This window comes from Stegostoma tigrinum, chromosome 27 (assembly GCF_030684315.1).
Source record: "Stegostoma tigrinum isolate sSteTig4 chromosome 27, sSteTig4.hap1, whole genome shotgun sequence".
Lineage (NCBI taxonomy): Eukaryota > Metazoa > Chordata > Chondrichthyes > Orectolobiformes > Stegostomatidae > Stegostoma > Stegostoma tigrinum.
In genome coordinates, this window is record NC_081380.1 from 39,895,185 (window position 1) to 39,916,537 (window position 21,353).

Consider the following 21,353-nt stretch of genomic DNA (forward strand, 5'->3'; position numbering starts at 1 on the left):
CACTTGTCAGCCCCAGTCAGAATATCGCCCAGACCTTGCTGCATTTGGACACGGACTGCTTCTGTATCTGAAGAGTTGCAAATGGTGCTGAACATTGTGCAATCATCAGCAAACATCCCCACTTCTGACCTTATGATGGGGGGAATGTCACTGATGAAGCAGCTGAAGATGGTTGGGCCTAGGACACTACGCTGAGGAACGCCTGCAGAGGTGTCCTGGAGCTGAGATGATTGACCTCCAACAACCATGACCAACTTAAAAATGCACCAGGCATGACTCCACCCACCGGAGAGTTTGCCCCCTGATACCCATTGACTCCAGTTTTACTATGGGCCCCTTGATGCCACGGGCTGTCTCTCTCGCCTCACCTCTGTAAGTCAGCTCTTTTACACAATGTAATGAGCTCGGGAGCTGAGTGGCCCTGACAGAACCCAAATTGAGCATCACTGAGCAGGTGTTGCTTGATAGCAGCGTTGATGACACCCTTCATCACTTTGATCAAGTGTAGGCTAATGGGGCGGTAATTGGCCGTGTTGGATTTGACCTGCTTTTTGTGTACAGGATGTACGTTTGGGCAATTTTCCACATTGCTGGGTAGATACCAGTGTTGTGACTGTATTGGAAGAGCTGGGCCAGGGGAGCAGCAAGTTCTGGAGCACAGGTCTTCAGTACTATTGCTGGAATGTTGTCAGGATCCATAGCCTTTGCAGTATCCAATCCCTGGAATACAATTCTGCTGCTGTTGATGGTACACATATATGCCTGGTCTTTAGTCGCTAGATCTGCACAAAGTCTATCCCAATTAGCAGTGTGATAGTACCACACTGCCGTGGAAGGTATTTTCAATGTGAAGGCGGGATTTTGTCTCCACAAATATTGTGCGATGGTCACTCTTACCAATGCTGTCATGGACAGATGGATCCACATCTGGCAGATTGATGAGGATGAGGTCAAGTATGTCACAGACCCAGTCTAGCAACTATGACCAGCTCGATCAGTAGTACCTCTGCCGAGCCACTCTTGGTGGTGGGCATTGGAAGCCCCCACCCAGAGTACATTTTGTGTCCATGCCATCCTCAGTGCTTCCTCTATGCGTTGATCAACATGGAGGAGTACTTAGTTATCAGCTGACAGAGGACAGTATGTGGTAATCTGCAGGTTTCCTTGCCCATGTTGAGCCTGAAGTCGTAAGATGTCGTGTGGTCCAGAGTCAATTGGTCAATGTTGAGGATCTCCAGGGCAGCTCCCTCCTAATTGTACACCACTGTGCTACCACCTCCGCTGGGTCTGTCCTGGTGGTGGGACAGGACATATCAGGGATGGTGCTGGTCGTGTCCCAAACACCCTTATATATCTGTAAGGGATGATTCCATGCCTATGTCAGGCTATTCCTTGACAAGTGTGGAGAGAGCTCTCCCAATTTCGGCACTGGTCCCCAGATGTTAGTGAGGTGGACTCTGCAGGGTTGACAGGGCTGTCTCTGCCATTGTCTTTTCCAGAGCCTAGGTCGATGCCAGGCGGTCTGTCCAGCTTAATCTCTTCATTGAGACTTTGTAGTGATTCAGTCGAGGTTCAACCCCATTGCTGTTCTTCTGGAGTCACGTGATGGCAGATTTCCTTCCCTTAAGGACATTAGTGAACTATATTGATTTTTCCATCAACCAAGCAATTGGCAATTGGCGCGGTGATCAGTAGATTTTTAATTCCGGATTTTTAAAATTGAATTCAAATTTCACCATCTGCTTTGAACCCAGCTCCCCAGCTTTTGTGCTCCTGAGATGCTGCTTGGCCTGCTGTGTTCATCCAGCCTCACATTTTATTATCTTGGATTCTCCAGCATCTGCAGTTCCCATTATCTCTCTCCCCAGAACATTAGCTGAGTTTCTGGATTAATAGTTTAGAGATAGTATCATCAGATCATCACCATTCAATGAGATCACGACTGATCTGTGTTCAAACTTCACATCCCTGCATTTAGCCAATTCCCCTTAATACCCTTGCCTAACAAAAATGTATCCATCTCAAAACCAAACCTAACAAATGGTGTCACAGGTTGAAACCTGTATTTTGTGTTTGAAAAATAAGGATGTGTTGTCCTATTGCTTTAAGGGCCGTGTTGCTTCCAGAGTTAGATATGTTAATGAGCCAAGGACCAGGATGCAACAAGAACTGACTGCCATGTATTTTTAATAATATTCACCAGCACTGATCAGCATGTTGTATTTTGTTGTATAATCTGTATATGATACAGATTATGTGGCATAGGTCACGTTTCTTAATAAGCTCATGCTGCTGTAGGTAATAGCTCAGGCTATAATTTGCAGTTACAGACAAATCTGTAAACATCCCCCTTCCAAGATGCTCCTGCTAAACTGCACATGGCAGTTTGTTGTGTGGCTTTTATGCTAGTCATAGGATCATCAGTATATTCTAGTTCACAGGTCGGTGCAACATCGAGGGCCAAAGGGCCTGTTCTGTGCTGTATTGTTCTATGTTCTATGTTCTATGTTCTAATTGATCTGGCATCCACTGTTGATTGTGGAATTGAATTCCAAACATCTACCACCCTTTGTGCATGGATTTGCTTCTCTCCTAAACGGTCTGGCCCTTATTCTCAGACTGTGCTCCCTAGTTCTAGAATTCCCAACCAGTGGAAATAATTTATCTTTATTGACCCTGTCTTTTCCTGCTAATATCTTGAAGACTTCAGTCAGACCACCCCTTAACTTCCTAAGTTCTCCAGAAAACAGGCCAAATTTGTATAATCTCTCCTCATAACTTAATCCTGGAGTCCAGTTTATCATTCATATAAATCTATATTTTGCGAGAAGCTTTTCTACACAAACAGTGATTGGGGTCTGGAATGCATATCCTGAGAATGTGATGTAGGCAGGAATCAATCAAATCCTTCCAAGAGGAATTACGTTGTTAATTAGAAAGGAGTAACACATGGGCAGAAGGGCACTCATTTAGAGAGATGGCAGCGGCATGCCTGTTTCAGCGATGTAACAATTCAGAGATTTTACAAATAAGACCATGGCATGTTGTTATACTTTAGACAACAGTGTGGAGCTGGATGAACACAGCAGGCCAGGAAGCATCAAAGGAGCAGGAAAGCTGATGTCTCGGGTCGGGACCCTTCTTCAAACAATTGGCAATAGTTTCACGGTAATTCTGTCTCTTCTGAAGAAGGGTCAAAACATCAGCTTTCCTGTTTCTTTGATGCTGCCTGGCCTGCTGTGTTCCTCCAGCTCCACACTGTGTTATCTCTGACTCCAGCATCGGCAGTTCCTACTGTCTCTGATGCTCTCATACTTTGTTGTAACTGACCTTGAATCACTTGAGGCAAAGGTTTAGAAACAGATCTCACTGTCACCAGGTCAGAAGGTCTTGAAGGGGTGACTGAATTATTTCAGGGTGCTGTAATCCTCGTAATCTACCAGCTTCACAGAATTAGTGACAAATTTGTTTATTGAAGTAAAAGCTATTTCAACAGCAGAAAGCTGGAGTGTTAACATATCGAATCCGGGATTACTCTTTTTCAGAACCATTCTAAAGAAGTCCTATATCAGTCTCATCAGTTCTCCCTCCACAGATACAATCAAATCTGCTGAGTTTCTCCACCATTCCCTGTATTTGTTTCAGATTTCCAGCATCGGCAGTATATTGTCTTTACTTAAAGAGGTGCTGGATAATATATCATTGGCAGGCAGTGATTTGTGAGAACCGATAATTTCTCAGGGCTCTATGCTATAAGCGGAAATTAGAACTTAGAAGAAGTTTGTCTGGAGCATGAGCTGTGCTTATAAAAAATACTCCTTTTCATTATCAGACGTACGGCAGTAAGAACCTGAAGCGAATCGGAGTGATTCTCCAACGAGGGATCCTCATTCTCCTGATCGCCTGCTTTCCCTGCTGGGTTCTCTTCATAAACACTGAACACATCCTGTTGGCTTTGAAACAGTCTCCTGCAGTAGCCAGGTAAGGATCTATTCCAAAAGATCCAAACTTAGATGTTAGCACTGCGGAAACATGTACACCGATGGTGTGAATAACGGCAGAAAAGTGCTGGGTCATGGGGTGGTTGGACACAAGCTGTTTGTGCACATTTGCTCTACAGTTAAAGGGCTCCAGCACAGGCTAGAGCCTCGACAAAGGTTACGTGGCTAGCCAGTTAGTGAGTGGAGAGATAACACTGTAGGCCAGCACCCTGCTCTTTAGACACCACCTACAACACTCAAGAGAGCCCATCAGCAGAGATCAGATATGCAAATCACTAAAAGCACTGAGACAAACCTAACAGGGATGTTGAACAGAACATGATCCCGGGACTGGCGTAAATATCTGGACACCAGGGTAGCATCCTAACCAGTTATATCACAGCGTGGTATGGTGACTGCTCTGCCCAAGATGGCAAGAAATTACAGAGAGTTGTGAACACAGCCCGGTCCATCACGAAAACCAGCCTCTCATCCATTAACTCAGTCTATACTTCCTACTGCCTCCGGAAAGCAAATACCCCTCTCACCCTGGTTGTACTGTTCTCTCTGCCACTCTCTTCCATTGGGCAGAAGGTACAGAAGTTGAAACCATGTACCAATAGGTTCAAGAACAGCTTCTTCTCCGCTTTTATGAATGGACCTCTCATATATCTCTCTACACCTTCTCTGTCACTGTATCTCTATATTCTGCATCCTATTCTGTTACTCTGATGTACTTATATAAGGTGTGATTTGTCTGGATAGCATGCAAGACTTTTCACTGTAAGTCAGTGCATGTGACAAAAATAAATCAAATCAAACCAAATCATTGAAAAGCAGAGATGTTTGCATTAAGAAACATGAACCTTATTTACACCATATTTACTGCAATGCGAACAATGCTGGTCCTCTCTAATAAACAAGGATACTGAGACATTAGGAATGAAAAAATAAAAGATAGTACCAGAACTGAGAGATGAACTGCAGAGGCAGCAGTAAAATGTAACTGGACTAGCCTAGAACCCCAGGCTAATGTTTTAGGAACATCAGGTTGAATCCCACCTTGGTGAAATTTGAATTCAAGGGAATCTGGAGTGGAGAGCTGGCCTATTGCATTCACAGTCAATGGTAGACAGCCAGGTTCAAATCCCACAATGGCAGATGGTGGAAAATTTTGAATTCAATAAAAATTTGGTATTAAAATCTGGTCTAACAGTGACCCTAGTCAATAGTGGCAAAAACACATCTGGTTCATTTATATATAAAGCCTTTAGGGAAGTAAATCTGATGTCCTTATCTACATGTGATTCCAGACTTGCAGGTAAAGTTGTCAACTCTTAACTGTCCTCTGAAATGACCCTAGCGAGGTACTCAGTTCAAGGGGCAATTAGGGATTGGTTAATGACTACCAGTCCAACCAGCAATGCCCATATCCCAGAGACGAATGAATGAATGAATGCCCATTGAGGAAGTTGGAACAGGCATGGAATTCTTGAATCCAGGAAACTGATTTCTGAATTGGAAAGCAGAGACTGCTGGAAATACCAAGCAGCTCCTATTGAAAGAGAAGCTGCCCTGAGAGATCTTTTAGGTAGTCGAAGGTCTGATTTCATGGCGAGAGTGGCTGGAATTTTACATATTTGCCTCAGGCAGCAAACTGAAAGGTTAAGGGGATGTGAAATTGGGTCAAATAGGAAGTGGTGCTGTGCCTCTGCAGTTATTTTACCACTAGTGGGGTACATATTGGGCACCCTGCTCACCCCTCAGGCATTGAAAAGGCCATTTAAGGTCCTCACCCCACCATTGCAGGATTTTGTACTGCAGGTACAGAGGGGATTCGCTCCTCATTGGGCACCCCATTCCCCATGAATGTGGCCAGAGCTGTCCTCACTGGAAGGTCACCACCTACTTTTGATGTCAACCCTATCTCTTCACCTGCCTTGGCAAGCCCAGCCCCGCGGTCCCACACTGCAGGTCTCCTCAAGTGTTGTCTGCTTCTTGGATCGCTGCAGTTCCAGCACTGGCCACTGCTCCTAATGGCAGTGTGCAGGTGCTGAGGAGCTGCCAACCATCTAACTGGTCAGCTGCTGTTGGAGCTGGGCCATCTTCCCACTGAGGGGCAGATATTGTAGGCCAATCAACTGCCGGAGGGTAATCGAATCATGCCTCCCAGACCAGACTGGTCCTTACCGGGAGATAGCAAGAAGTGTGGATGCTGGAGTCGGAGTCAACACAGTGTGGAGTTTGAGGAACACAGCAGGTCAGGCAGCATCAGAAGAGCAGGAGAGTTGATGTTGCGGGCCTAGACCTTGGACTGGTGAAAGGTCTGGGCCTGAAACATTGACTTCCCTGCTCCTCTGATGATCCTTACGTGGTTTGGTCTATACGTGACTCCAGACCAACGCAGTGCGGTGACTTTTAACTGCCTTCAATGATGGCTGAGTAATAAATGCTGGCCTAGCCAGTGATGCCCACACCCCATGAATGAGCAGGAAAGAAAGAGTTTCTGGTAGATGCAAATCAATTGGATGTAAAGGGAGGAGGGCTTCCTTTGCCACAGGGGAACGTGGTAGGAAGCTCTCCTTATTATTTTCCAGAAATGCTATCAGTAATAGACATGCTTCAACAGGCTTGATGTGAACCTCTTTGGGGTGAAGTGCAGGTCAGTCCTTCCCTTTTGATGGGGGGGATATTATCCAACTAGACAACACCCCACCCCCATCCATCAGGGTTACGACTCCGTTACATGACTGAGCCTGACAGACAGGCACTCCTGTGATTTGAACCCAGTGATCCTCTCAGGCGTTGCATACCAATTCCTAAAGTGTGCTGAGCCAGATATCTGCTTTGGCCGTTCTTTACCCCTTACTTAGAACAAAATGTTAAGAATTAACCATATCTGATTACTTACAAATGAGAATTTTAAACCATACTGTGAAGAAATTGTACCTTGCACTGTGTATCTTGAATTGTATCATAAACATATTAATAAGGTCATCTTATTGGCAGGAATTTCCATTGGTATGGGTTGTTCAGAATTAAGGCTAAATCTCTCAGCCCTCTGTTCTCTCAACACTCACTCTGTGCCTGCCTTGAACTGAGAGATATGTTCTCAGTGAATTTACCAACTTTGATTTCTTTTCCTTACAGGTTAACCCAGCAGTATGTATGGATTTTCATCCCTGGCCTTCCTGTAAGTAAAGCATTTAATATTAACAAAGGAATGTGAGTGTTACAGATGAAAAGTTAAAAAAATTAAATAACAGTTGCTGTGAGCAACGCACGTGTCAATTCACTGCTCGGTGTGACATTGTGTCTCTGAGTCTGCATGTGTTCCCAGTTCTGATGCTCAGTCTGAGCTGATTGGACTGGTTGGAAGTAGGAATGCTATGGTTGGACATTGCACCCCAAGGACGTTTCCTTGCTCCATTTGCCAATATTCTGCTGTGACTCAATGACAGCAGTTGTTGGTTCCAGCTCCAAAGCACAGACCAAATCCAGCCTGACAACTCCCGGTGCCGTGCAGACAGAGTGCTGGTCTACCTCTTACAGATGTGGCATGAAGAGTGTGCTCTGAGCTCTCATACCCGATGCGAAGAACTGAGGGATTCCCTCAGGTGCCGTCCCAGTATTTATCACTCACACAAAGCCTAGAAACACAGATTATCTGTCCACTATCCCACTGTCAGTTTATGGGAGCTTTCTGTGTGCCACAAACACAATAGTGACTGCAATTTTTGTTTTAATTGGGCACCTAGGGACTACTTGAGAGCACGACAGGCCCTGTATAAATTCAAACCTTTCTTTACTAGAGTTTATTTGATTTACTATTGTCACGTGTATTGAGACACAGTGAAAAGCACCATTTTGCATGCTCTGCATGCAAATCATTGCTTATGTAAGTACATCAGAGTAATAGAATAGAATGCAGAATATAGCATTACAACTATAGACAACAATCGACTCTAATATGTGAGAGATCCATTCATAAGTCTGATAACAGCAGGGAAGAAGCTGTTCTTAAATCTGTTGGTACGTGTTTCAAACTTTTGCATCTTCTGCCCAATGGAAGAGAATGAAGGAGAGTGTAACTGAGTTGGGAGGGGTCTTTGATTAGTTTAGTATGCCATTTAACTGTGGAAAGCATCTCACAGTTGGCTTCTCTCAATGTCCATGGAGTCTCAGAGGATAATAGATATCTAGGGACTCTCAGCTCACATTTTCTCTGCTTTTGAAAGTAGACAGCAGTGCATCCAAATGGTAAACCCCACAGCCTCAGTGTTATGATTAAAGACTGCAGCCAGGATGATCTCAGTCCATGTTTGAGTCCCCGAAAGGAGTGGGGGGCTGACCAGAGTGAGGAGGGGCTTGCATTCGCACACTAAAGCCTTGGAGGTGTCCTCTGAGCTTTTGGTGTCTTAGGGTAAAACACCATGGCCAACCAACAGTAAGGACAAATGGCACAGTGGGCCTGAAGAATGGGAGCCCAATAGGTCCATCTTCAAAGAAAGATGCGAGGAAAATATTAGTTCCATCGAGATAATGATGTCTGTCTTCCTAATGGATTTTTTCTTGTGTTTTCCGTAGGCAACTTTTCTTTATCAGTTAGAGATCAAATACCTTCAGAACCAGGTACAGTTGATGCAATTCAACTTGGCACGTTGCCAATGCTGTTCATTTAATCATTGTTGCTGAAATCTGTTGTTTGGAATTCTTCAGTTTCATTTCCCTTAATTTAAAGTTCAACTGCGTGCAGGGTAGAAGATTCATAAAAAAAAGTGAAGGATACGTAGCGAGTGGATGTTGAAAATGGAAACTAGTCCAGGTGGCACGGTTGCTGGAGCATGTTTTCCCTCCCCGCAGTAGCCCGCATGGTAAATCCCCTGATCTCAGCGTTCCCCTTGTGAGGAAGGAAATGGTGAGCAGAGACCGTGTGTCTCCCCACAGGGACAGAGGGAGAACGTTCGGAGGTGAGGCATCCAGGAGGTAGGGAGGGAAACGGGGTGTGGGCCCATTCACACCTGAAGCAGTCAAACCAAAACTGTTGCAAGGACCAGCCATGGGACACGATTGTTTGCCAGTCAGGGTCGATGGAACACAACTTTCCTTTCTCTCACTGGTGATGGAGTGCAGGAGGAAGAGATGCAACATTAAAACCAGAGCCAGGCCTTACAGGAAGGAGTCTTCACAAAATACTTCTTCACACAAAGGCCAAGGAAAGTGAGGAATTGACCCCCAAGTAAAACAACAGAGTCATAGAGCGGTTTGCTGGTTGTTTGAGTCATAATTTCAACTTTGAGATTGCTAGTTTATTGCTGGGTAATAACACCATGATGGAATATGGAGCCAGGCAGCAAGAGGAAGGTAGGACACTGTGTCTAGTTTAATTGTGGAAACGGGGTAATGTGCAAGGTGGGCCGGAGAGCCTTATTCCATGCTGTTGACCTGTTTGACGCTATGACAGAGACCATACACCATCTTGTTGTGGGGGGGGGGGTGGTCTAGTGACACAGTAGCAGTTCCCCTACCTCTGGGCTAGGGGTGTCCATGGTCAAGTCTCACCTGCTCCAAGATGTAACAATAAAATCATTGAACAGGTTGATTAAAACATAGTTCATGATCCTACTGGATGGCCTAAGAGGTTCAACGGGCTGAATGGCCTCTCAGTCAGCCCAGGTGTGCCGGGTGAAGCAAGATCTCCATAAGGGAGAAGAGATGGAGGAAATACAAGCAATCGTTTTTGACTCAAGTAATTTTTGTTGATGATCTGATCACTTAGTCCACAATTGGGTGATGCCAGTGATTAGTGACACTATGATGGCATGATTTCCATATGTCTTAGCTGTCACTCACTGCCAGGCTTTCAGTGTGAGCCATGAAATGTTCAGAGATCTGGACATTCTCAAAGTGAGATATGCCCTGCACAATGCAACAGCGTTTGAAGGAAATCACTTTCTGATCTCCTCCATTGTGTTCATGTTTTATAATTCTCTTCTTTGATTACAAGCTTTTCCTTGAGCTAACACCTTCATTTCCTTGATAACAAAATGTGAGGCTGCATGAACACAGCAGGCCCAGCAGCATCTCAGGAGCACAAAAGCTGACGTTTCGGACCTAGACCCTTCATCAGAGAGGGGGATGGGGTGAGGGTTCTGGAATAAATAGGGAGACAGGGGGAGGTGGACCGAAGATGGAGAGTAAAGAAGATAGGTGGAGAGGAGAGTATAGGTGGGGAGGTAGGGAGGGGATAGGTCAGTCCAGGGAAGACAGACAGGTCAAGGAGGTGGGATGAGGTTAGTAGGTAGATGGGGGTGTGGCTTGGGGTGGGAGGAAGGGATGGGTGAGAGGAAGAACAGGTTAGGGAGGCAGAGACAGGTTGGACTGGTTTTGGGATGCAGTGGGTGGAGCGGAAGAGCTGGGCTGGTTGTGTGGTGCAGTGGGGGGAGGGGATGCACTGGGCTGGTTTAGGGATGCAGTAGGGGAAGGGGAGATTTTGAAACTGGTGAAGTCCACATTGATACCATTAGGCTGCAGGGTTCCCAAGCGGAATATGAGTTGCTGTTCCTGCAACCTTCGGGTGGCATCATTGTGGCACTGCAGGAGGCCCATGATGGACATGTCATCAAGAGAATGGGAGGGGGAGTGGAAATGGTTTGCGACTGGGAGGTGCAGTGTTTGTTGCGAACTGAGCGGAGGTGTTCTGCAAAGCGGTCCCCAAGCCTCCGCTTGGTTTCCCCAATGTAGAGGAAGCCACACCGGGTACAGTGGATGCAGTATACCACATTGGCAGATGTGCAGGTGAACCTCTGCTTAATGTGGAATGTCATCTTGGGGCCTGGGATAGGGGTGAGGGAGGAGGTGTGGGGGCAAGTGTAGCATTTCCTGCGGTTGCAGGGGAAGGTGCCGGGTGTGGTGGGGTTGGAGGGCAGTGTGGAGCGAACAAGGGAGTCACGGAGAGAGTGGTCTCTCCGGAAAGCAGACAGGGGTGGGGATGGAAAAATGTCTTGGGTGGTGGGGTCGGATTGTAGATGGCGGAAGTGTCGGAGGATGATGCGTTGTATCCGGAGGTTGGTAGGGTGGTGTGTGAGAACGAGGGGGATCCTCTTGGGGCGGTTGTGGCGGGGGTGGGGTGTGAGGGATGTGTTGCGGGAAATACGGGAGGCGTGGTCAAGGGCGTTCTCGATCACTGTGGGGGGAAAGTTGCGGTCCTTGAAGAACTTGGACATCTGGGATGTGCGGGAGTGGAATGTCTTATCGTAGGAGCAGATGCGGCGGAGGCGGAGGAATTGGGAATAGGGGATGGAATTTTTGCAGGAGGGTGGGTGGGAGGAGGTGTATTCTAGGTAGCTGTGGGAGTCGGTGGGCTTGAAATGGACATCAGTTACAAGCTGGTTGCCTGAGATGGAAACTGAGAGGTCCAGGAAGGTGAGGGATGTGCTGGAGATGGCCCAGGTGAACTGAAGGTTGGGGTGGAAGGTGTTGGTGAAGTGGATGAACTGTTCGAGCTCCTCTGGGGAGCAAGAGGCGGCGCCGATACAGTCATCAATGTACCGGAGGAAGAGGTGGGGTTTGGGGCCTGTGTAGGTGCAGAAGAGGGACTGTTCCACGTAACCTACAAAGGGGCAGGCATAGCTGGGGCCCAAGCGGGTGCCCATGGCCACCCCCTTAGTCTGTAGGAAGTGGGAGAAGTCAAAAGAGAAGTTGTTGAGGGTGAGGATGAGTTCGGCTAGGCGGATGAGGGTGTCGGTGGAGGGGGACTGGTCGGGCCTGCGGGACAGGAAGAAGCGGAGGGTCTTGAGGCCATCTGCATGCGGAATGCAGGTGTATAGGGACTGGACGTCCATGGTGAAGATGAGGTGTTGGGGGCCAGGGAATTGGAAGTCCTGGAGGAGGTGGAGGGCGTGGGTGGTGTCACGGACGTAGGTAGGGAGTTCCTGGACCAAAGGGGAGAGAATGGAGTCCAGATAGGTGGAGATGAGTTCGGTGGGGCAGGAGCAGGCTGAGACGATGGGTCGACCAGGGCAGGCAGGTTTGTGGATTTTGGGAAGGAGATAGAAACGGGCCGTGCGGGGTTGGGGAACAATGAGGTTGGAGGCTGTGGGTGGGAGGTCCCCTGAGGTGATTCCTTCATTTCCTTCATTTCCCTGTAAGCTTCTTAAGTTCCACTTTATCTGCACTCTAATTCTGGCTGCTATATACCTGCAACTTTGACTGTTCCACAATTGGTGATTGAGTTTTTACTTAGTTTGCTGGGATCCTAAGTTCTGGAACTCTTTCCATAAAACTCTCCACCTTTCTATGCCTCTTAAAGATGCTCTGTAAAACTTACATTCTTAACCTATAACCATCCCCCTGTAATGGGCATAAGAGATAACAAAGAGTAGAGCTGGATGAGCACAGCTGGCCAAGCAGCATTCAGAAGAAGGGTCTAGGCCTGAAATGTCAGCCTTCCTGCTTTTCTGATGCTGTTTGGCCTGCTGTGTTCATCCAGTTCTACACCTTGTTATTTCAGATACTCCAGCATCTGCAGTTCCTACTATCTCTGTAAAGAACATAAGGAGGTTACTACATTCAGGCCATTATATAGATGCAACTTGTTGTTGATGTAAAGTTACAATTCTGTACTATAATTAATTAAAACTGACGGATGAAATCTTCACCTGAACAGTAGCAGGGAAGGTGGTGAGGGGAGTTGTCATCATGAGATACTTATCCCTTTATCGCCATCACAGTAATTTAGTTCCGACCTAGTCACCCTGACAACAAGTGAGGCCCTCAGGAGATTAATTTTTTCCCTTTAAAAATTAATTGATAGTATCTGGGTGCTGGCAGGTCTGCTTCCTCTGCTTCCTCTGTTCCCTGAAACTGCCAGCCTCTGATTGCCTGGCACCCAAAAGACCATGAGCAGACAACTGGCTGTTAAACAGGACTTCTTACCTCAGTAGTCTTAGAGTTCCATCCTGAAAACTCTTCAATTTTTAGACAATCCAGGCCGCTAGACACCATATTGAACCTCCTTGAACATGCTGTGGCCACCCAAATATCTGTATCTGAGCCTCTTCAAACAGGTGTCATCATTGAATTGGTCCCCATCGATGTCAAAGATAGCACCCTCAGGATCCTCCACTGACTTCCTTGGTCTCTCTGTGACGATCAATGTGGTTTGCTACATTATCCACCTCCAACTCATGTCTCCACAGTCTGGCTCAGTGGAACTGCTGTCATGCAGACCTTTGTGGATTTCCTCATTCCTTCATGGCACAGCGGCTCAGTGGTTAGCACTGCTGCCTCACAGAGCCAGGGACCCGGGTTCGATTCCAGCCTCTGGTGACTGTGTGTGTCTGTGTGTAGTTTGTAGCTTCTCCCAGTGTCTGTGTGGGTTTCCTCTGGGAGCTCTGACTTCCTCCCACAGGCCTAAGATGTTCAGGTTAGGTGGATTGGCCATGCTAAATTGCCCATAGTGACCAGGGATGTACAGGATAATTGGGTTAGCCATGGGAAATGCAGGGTTATGGGGATAGGGTGATCTGGATGGCATGCTGTTTGGAGGGTTGGTGTGGACTTGATGGGCTGAATGGGCTGCTTTCACACTGTAGGGGTTCTATCATTCACCCCACTATTTAACAGATATCGGGAGTGGAGGCTTTATGCAGGGGAGCAGTGGCATAGTGATAATTTCCCTGGATTAATACTCTAAGCCTGCGTTCAAATCCCACCATGGCAGGTAGTGAAATTTAAATTCAGCAAAAATTTAGAATTAAAAGTTAGCCGAATGTGATCATGTAACCAAAGCTGCTAGTTGTAATGTCTCAGGTGATTCACTCATGCTCGTTAGAGAAAGGAGTCTGCTATCCTTACTTATTCTGGCCTACATGTGACTCCAGACCCAAAATGTTGCAGTTGACTCTTAACTGCCCTCTGAAATGGTCAAGTTAGCCATTCAATTCAGGGCAATTTTTGTTTTGATTCATTCATGGGATGAGGGCATCTCTGGCTAGGCTGTCATTTATTGCCCATCCCTAATTGCCCAGAGAGCAGCAAACAGTCAATCACATTGCTGTGAGTCTGGAGTAACATGTAAGCCAGACCAGGTAAGGATGGCAGTTTCCTTCCCTGAAGGGCAGTACCAAACCAGATGAGTTGATTTTTTTCCTGACAATCTACAATGGATTCATCGTCATCATTAGATTCTTAATTCCAGATATTTTGTTGAATTCAAATTTCACTGGAGCAGGATTTGGACCCAGGTCCGCAGAAAATTACTGAGGTCTCTGGATTAACAGTCTAACAATGATACCTCTAGGACGTTGCTTTCCTCGTTGGGGACAGGTAATAAAACGCTAACTTGCCCAGATCCCATGAATGAACTTTTTAAAAATGCACAGGGAAACCATGCTCATTTGCTGAAGAGATCATTGATGAGGGCACCTTTGGAGTACTGGCCTCCCTGCTATAAGAAGGATGTTGTGAAGCTTGAAAGATTTACGAAGAGGTTGCCAGGGTTGGAGAGTGTGAGCTGTGGGGAGAGACTGAATAGGCTGGATTTACTTTCCCTGGAGCGTCAGAGGCTGAGGGGTGACCTTATAGAGATTTGTAAAGCCACAAGGGGCATGATAAAATGAATAGCCAAAGTCCATTTTTCCCTGGGGTAGGGGAGTACAAAACTAGAGGGGCATAGGTTTAAGGTGAGAGGGGAAAATTTTCAATGGGACCTGAGGGCAACATTTTCACACAGAGGGTGGTGCATGTATGGAATGAGCTGCCAGAGGAAGTGGTGGAGGCTGGTACAACATTTAAAAGGCATCTGGATGGGCATATGAATAGGAAGGGTTTAGAGGGATATGGGCCAAATGTTGGCAAATGGGACTAGATAAATTTAGGATCTGTGGGTGGCATGGACGAATTAGACCAAAGGGTCTGTTTCCATGCTGTACATCTTTATGACTCCATGACTAGGATCCAGGCCAAAAGGTTAGGCCATCACACCCAAACAAATAGGTTTACAGCCTCGAGTAGCGAATTAGCCAAATGCTCACAAAGTTGTTCATTATTGCGAAGTGTTTAATTGAGAAACGGAAAGGGAAAATCAGAGTGAAGGGAGTGGGATTAAGAAAGGCCTAAATAGTTTATGCAGGGGATATTGGATGAAAGTGAATTGGAGTACAAGGCACAATTAACTAGATCTCTGGACAAAGAAGAGATTGAAGGTGATGGTGTGAAATATATTTGAAGGGAATCTTCCAGCAAATAATGGAGAGAACCTGTTTGGCTTAAAGGACTTGCCTCACTCTTAAAACCTCTTAATTCATTCTGTTTTTATGAACTGCAACAGGGGGCATCAGTGAACAAAACGAATGTCTTGCAACTGAGAAGGATTACTGCTTCATTGAAACTCTTTCTTCTTTTCATCCACCCTCACGCTACTCCAGACTTGCTCCCTGTACAACTCTGATCATTCCATCCTTTTACCATGACTGATGGTGGACTAATGCTCATCTTGGATATCTTGTCCTGTTGAGTTTTCTCTCGCTCTCCAAGGGAAAGTTCCAACCTTTCTGTGTCACCACTTATATAAAACGGTTTGGATGACTTTTACTTTGGGTGCATTCCTTTGTAAGATGGATGATTTCATGGGACCAGACTAGGGCAACTTACGGCGAATTTCCATTTCTCACCTGTCGCTCCACAAACCCCACCCCCCACCCCACCCCAACTCACAAATTGGCAGCAGAAACACTCCCAGACCAAGAGCAAATATTGCGCCCTCTGCCTTCTCTCTTTGAGAAATCATTCCCACCAGTCTAGTGCTGAATGAAGGGCTGTGAGCTGGGGTATGGTTTCATGGGGCTTTGTTCGGATTGATCAGCCAGGAAACCTGCCTGCACGTATCACTCATGAGGAATGTCTGGTTGGACATGAGGCTATACCCCAGCAGAGTCTCTAGAATAGATACACACACACACACACACACACACACACACACACACACACGCTCACAGATGCATATATACATACACAAGCATACGCACACACACAGACACATGCACACACACGCACACACACATACACACCTGAACACACACATGCACACGCACATACACACACATGCACACGCACATACACACACATGCACACTTGCACATGTATGTACACGTACACACACACATACAACACGCACAGACTCAGACACACACCCTCTCAGACACACACACATACACTCACACACACACACATCTACACACTCACACACACACACCTACACACACACCTACACACACACACACACACACACACACCTACACACAAGCACACACACACATTCACTCACTGTCACAGAAACACACTCACTTTAACCGACACACACACATAGTACATATACTCACACACACACTCACAGACACGCACTCATACTCACAATTACACACTGAAACACACTCACAAACACACACATAGACATGTACAGACATACAGACATACACATACTGACACATGGACATACACACTCACACTTCCACACACACATACACATACATGCATGACTACACACATACATGCACACTTTACATGTGCACACACATATACATGACTACACACACACACACACACACACACACACACACACACACACACACACACAGCTACAAGTTAGCAACCAAACATTGAAAAGCTAGCTTGTTTTCTTTCCATTTCCCCAAACCAGGCACACAAAGACTGACTGAACACTTTTCCATTCCATTCCAGCCCACCACTTTCCCAGTTTACTGTTATGTACTGTGCATGTGTAGCCTGCTCCATCAGACCTTCATTGTTAGGAAGTATGAATTAAGGCAGCTCAGTGATAAACCTTTGATTTTTCAGTCCGTCCTGTTTTGGGAAATGACCAACACATGCTTAGCTAGCCCTTCACTTCCTTCCTCCGTCACCCTCTCCATCCTTGGCATAGTGCTAGTGCAGCTGAGATCAAACACAGTGGGGAGGGAATGCAACCTGCGCTAGAAGCTTTAAAACACTGTGCCACCACCTCACATCCAGATCGTTATCAACTGAGTTCAAAGGGCAATAGCAAGAAGAAGTAACTCTGTTCTGTTCCTACTCCAGGGAATTATTTGGCCACAGATTTTGACTGGTCTCATTGCCAACATCTTCAACGCTGTAGTAAATTACTTCATGCTGTACGTGCTAACACTGGGAGTACTGTGAGTAACATTACTTTTATTTCCTTGTATGCAGTGAGACCTTAATGAAGTGCTTTGTGATTCTTCTTCTCTCCATCTCACTCACATATTGGACATAGGCATAAACATAGAAGAGTACGGGCCCTTCGGCCCACGATGTTGTGCCAAAACAATCTTTCCTTCCCTTTCTCTCATGGGAACTGAGCCAGTGAGCTGAAGAGTCGCCCACATAGGAGTGTCATGAGACCATTCAGCCCCTCAAACTTGTTCCACTCAATGAATTAAATGTTGGCTGATCCTTACCTCTACTCCATTGAACCACGTTACCTCTCTCAGTTCCCTTATCCAACAAAAATTGGCCATTCCTGGTCACAAAGGCCCCAGTTATCCTCCAGCATCTGCAGCCATTCGCAGGAGAAGATTCCAGATTCCTATTTCCCACCATACTTCCTGACTTCACTGTAATGTAAACGGAATGGCAGTGATTCCATGACCGAGCTTCTTTTTCTTTTCCCAGAAGTGGGATGTATTTGGGTAACAGTTAAAGAATCAATAAATCTGATCCCTCACAATCTGTGTATTGAAGTGTCAGCCACCATGCATGCAGATTCCAAACATTGTACTATATGCCCTTCCACATGCAGCTACATGTTTTAGTGCATTATCTCTGAAGGTGGCAGCAAAGGGGAGGTGATGGCCTAGTGGTATTATCACTGGGCTGTTAACCCAGAGACCCACAAAATGTTCTGTGGACCCAGATTTGAATTCCGTCATGGCAGATGGTGAAATTTGAATTCAGTAAAATATCTGGAATTAAGAGTCTAATTATGAGCATTGATCCATTGTTGGGGAAAAACTCATTTGGTTTACTGATGTCCTTTAGGGAAGGAAACTTCCATCCTTACCTGGTCTGGCCTACATGTGACTCCAGACCCACAGCAATGTGTTTGACTCTGAATTGCCCTCTGGGTGATTAAGGATGGGAAATAAATGCTGCCTGGCCAGCGACATCCTCATCACGTCAAAGAATTTTTTCGAAAATTGCTTAAGAAGACAACTTGAGACCTTGCTTTCATGATAGTGAGAAAACCCTACCGAAACTCTTATAAAAATCTAATTGTAAGCCTCAGCTAGAGTACTGTGCCCAATTCTGGGTAGAGCAATGTGGGAATAAGGTCAAGAAGATAAATGGACAATGTTCACCAGAATAGGACCAGGCATGAGACACATCAATGTGGCCAATCAGAGATTGAGAGGTTGCACTTCTTCTCCTTAGAGATGGAAAAGCCAAAGAGAGATGTACATGTCCACAATAATAAGATAATAAAATGTGAGGCTGGATGAACACAGCAGGCCCAGCAGCATCTCAGGAGCACAAAAGCTGACGTTTCGGGCCTAGACCCTTCATCGGAGAGGGGGATGGGGTGAGGGTTCTGGAATAAATAGGGAGAGAGGGGCAGGCGGACCGAAGATGGAGAGAAAAGAAGATAGGTGGAGAGGAGAGTATAGGTGTGGAGGTAGGGAGGGGATAGGTCAGTCCAGGGAAGACGGACAGGTCAAGGAGTTGGGATGAGGTTAGTAGGTAGGAGATGGAGGTGCGGCTTGGGGTGGGAGGAAGGGACGGGTGAGAGGAAGAACCGGTTAGGGAGGCAGAGACAGGTTGGACTGGTTTTGGGATGCAGTGGGTGGAGGGGAAGAGCTGGTACCAGCCCAGCTCTTCCACTCCACCCCAGCATCCCAAAACCAGTCCAACCTGTCTCTGCCTCCCTAACCTGTTTTTCCTCTCACCCGTCCCTTCCTCCCACCCCAAGCCGCACCTCCATCTCCTACCTACTAACCTCATCCCACCTCCTTGACCTGTCCGTCTTCCCTGGACTGACCTATCCCCTCCTTACCTATACTCTCCTCTCCACCTATCTTCTTTTCTCTCCATCTTTGGTCCGCCTCCCCCTCTCTCCCTATTTATTCCAGTTCCCTCACCCCATCCCCCTCTCCGATGAAGGGTCTAGGCCCGAAACGTCAGCTTTTGTGCTCCTGAGATGCTGCTGGGCCTGCTGTGTTCATCCAGCCTCACATTTTATTATCTTGGATTCTCCAGCATCTGCAGTTCCCATTATCACTGTACATGTCCACAGTTGTTGTGTTTGATAGAACGGGAATGGAGGAACAATATTCACTGTAACAAAAACAAAAATTGCCGGAAAAGCTTAGCAGGTCTGGCAGCATTTTGGAGACAAATCAGAGTTAACGTTTCAGGTTCAGAGGAATGGTCGTTCAACCCGAAGCACTAATTCTGATTTCTCTTCACAGATGCTGCCAGACCTACTGAGCTTTTCCAGTAATTTCTGCTTTCGTTTCTGATTTACAGCATCCACAGTTCTTTTGGGTTTACTATTCACTGTAGGAAGGATCATTGTCGAGCACAGATTTAATGTATTTGGGGTAAGCAAACCCAAGAGGAAATATCTGCACAGTTACGATGCACATTGTTACAATATGCATAGTTATGATGCATTGCCTGAAAGGGAGGTGGAAGCTTTCCAAAAGGCAATTGGATAGATATTTAAATGTGTGCCAACATGTACAATTAAGGGGAAAGAGTAGGAAAGTGGGTCTATCTCTTTCAAAGAGCTAGCATAACCATGCGTAACTGAAGGGGCTCCTGGTGTGCTGTATCATTCTTTCTCTTAGAATTCCTCAGGAAGACTGAATATTCAGAGGAAATTAGATCTCCTCATGTTTGTAGCTTTGTTTTTTCTTCTCCATCCATCTTTTCCCTCACAGGCTAGTTCCTCAGACCCAGCTGATGCACTGATCCCTCTGACCAGCAGGTTCTGGAAATGACAGTAAGGAGTCATGCCATAAGGACCCAGTCTGAGTCCCTTTCATTCTGTCTCATTCACTCATAGCAGCATTCTTTCAATTGAATCATGGTTTTGAACAGAATTGTCAACTTATGATTCCTAGAGCAGTCAGTTTGTGAGTTCACTCTCAGTAGTTGCCATATGGAGGCAAAATATTTAATTCTAGATCAAAGGATTAAGCTCCATTGAGCACCTGTTGTGATAGGAGTGTACTTTAATTGTCGCTTGTCATTGCCCTGTACGAGACAGGGTTTCATTTACAATCATACTTACTCTGGAGACAGTATGTAGCTGCAGCCCAACAGATCAGAGTGACCATGCTAGTTTCTGAAGAAGGGTCTAGGCCCGTAACATCAGCTTTCCTGCTCCTCTGATGCTACTTGGCCTGCTGTGTTCATCCAGCTCTACACCTTGATATCTCACCATGCAAGTTACCACTTCTTGGCCTCAGGCATTCCTAGCTTTCCCTAGTAAGTCTCCTTCACGCTCTTCAGTACTGAAGCATTCTTTATTTCCACTTATGTATGTACAGCTCCCTAGTGTAGCTGTGTCTTGCTTCTGCTCTGCTACTGATCGTCATAATCACTTATTTAAGTATAGAAAACACATTATGTTTTTTACCTTTATTCGTTAATGGAATGAGGGCATCACTGGCTTGGCAGCATTTATTGCCCATCTCTAATTGCTCAGAAGGCAGTTAAGAGTCAACCACATTGCTGTGGGTCTGCAGTCACGTGTAGGCCGGACCAGGTAAGGATGGCAGTTTCCTTCCTTGGAAGACATTAGTGAACCAGGTGGATTTTTCCAGCGATCAACAATGGATTCATGTTCATCATTAGGCTCTTAATTCCAGAATTTATTGAATTCAAATTCCACCATCTGCCGTGGCAGGATTGGAACCCAAGGCCCCAGAACGTTATCTGAGTCTCTGGATTAATAGTCCAGCCACAAATGCCACTAGACCATCGCCTCCCCTAAATTACTCTATCACACAAACATAAAGCTGCTGGAAAAGCTCAGCAGGTTGGGCAATACCTGTGAAGGGAAAACCAGAATTAATGTTTGGGGTTCACTGACCCTTCTCCTTCACAGATGCTGCCAGACCCGCTGATCTTATCCAGCAACTTCGTGTTTGTTCCTGATTTACAGCATCCGCGGTTCTTTCGGATGTTATTGCTCTATCATCCTTGTTGTTGGGTGCTTTGACGCTAAACAGAGGAAAAGGTTTCTCTCACATCTGATTTGCTACTTTTGCAAATCACATTAAATCTGCGCCTTTTCATTCTTGACCCTTTTATAAGTGGAAACAGTTTTGCACTGTCTACTCTATCCAA

The 21,353-nt window shown here is 46.1% G+C and overlaps 1 protein-coding gene across 3 annotated transcripts in view; it reads left to right on the plus strand.

The window, feature by feature from the left end:
• Positions 1 to 21,353, plus strand: part of LOC125464651 (multidrug and toxin extrusion protein 1-like) — a 77,670-nt gene that overhangs the window by 21,178 nt on the left and 35,139 nt on the right. For 2 of the 3 annotated variants that reach the window (XM_048557290.2, XM_048557291.2), the window contains exons 5-8: positions 3,833 to 3,981; positions 7,131 to 7,173; positions 8,568 to 8,612; positions 17,079 to 17,176. In XM_048557290.2, coding sequence (XP_048413247.2) covers positions 3,833 to 3,981; positions 7,131 to 7,173; positions 8,568 to 8,612; positions 17,079 to 17,176 — 335 coding nt within the window. The remainder of the gene's footprint in view (positions 1 to 3,832; positions 3,982 to 7,130; positions 7,174 to 8,567; positions 8,613 to 17,078; positions 17,177 to 21,353) is intronic. The other variant, XM_048557292.2, reaches the window with a different exon arrangement.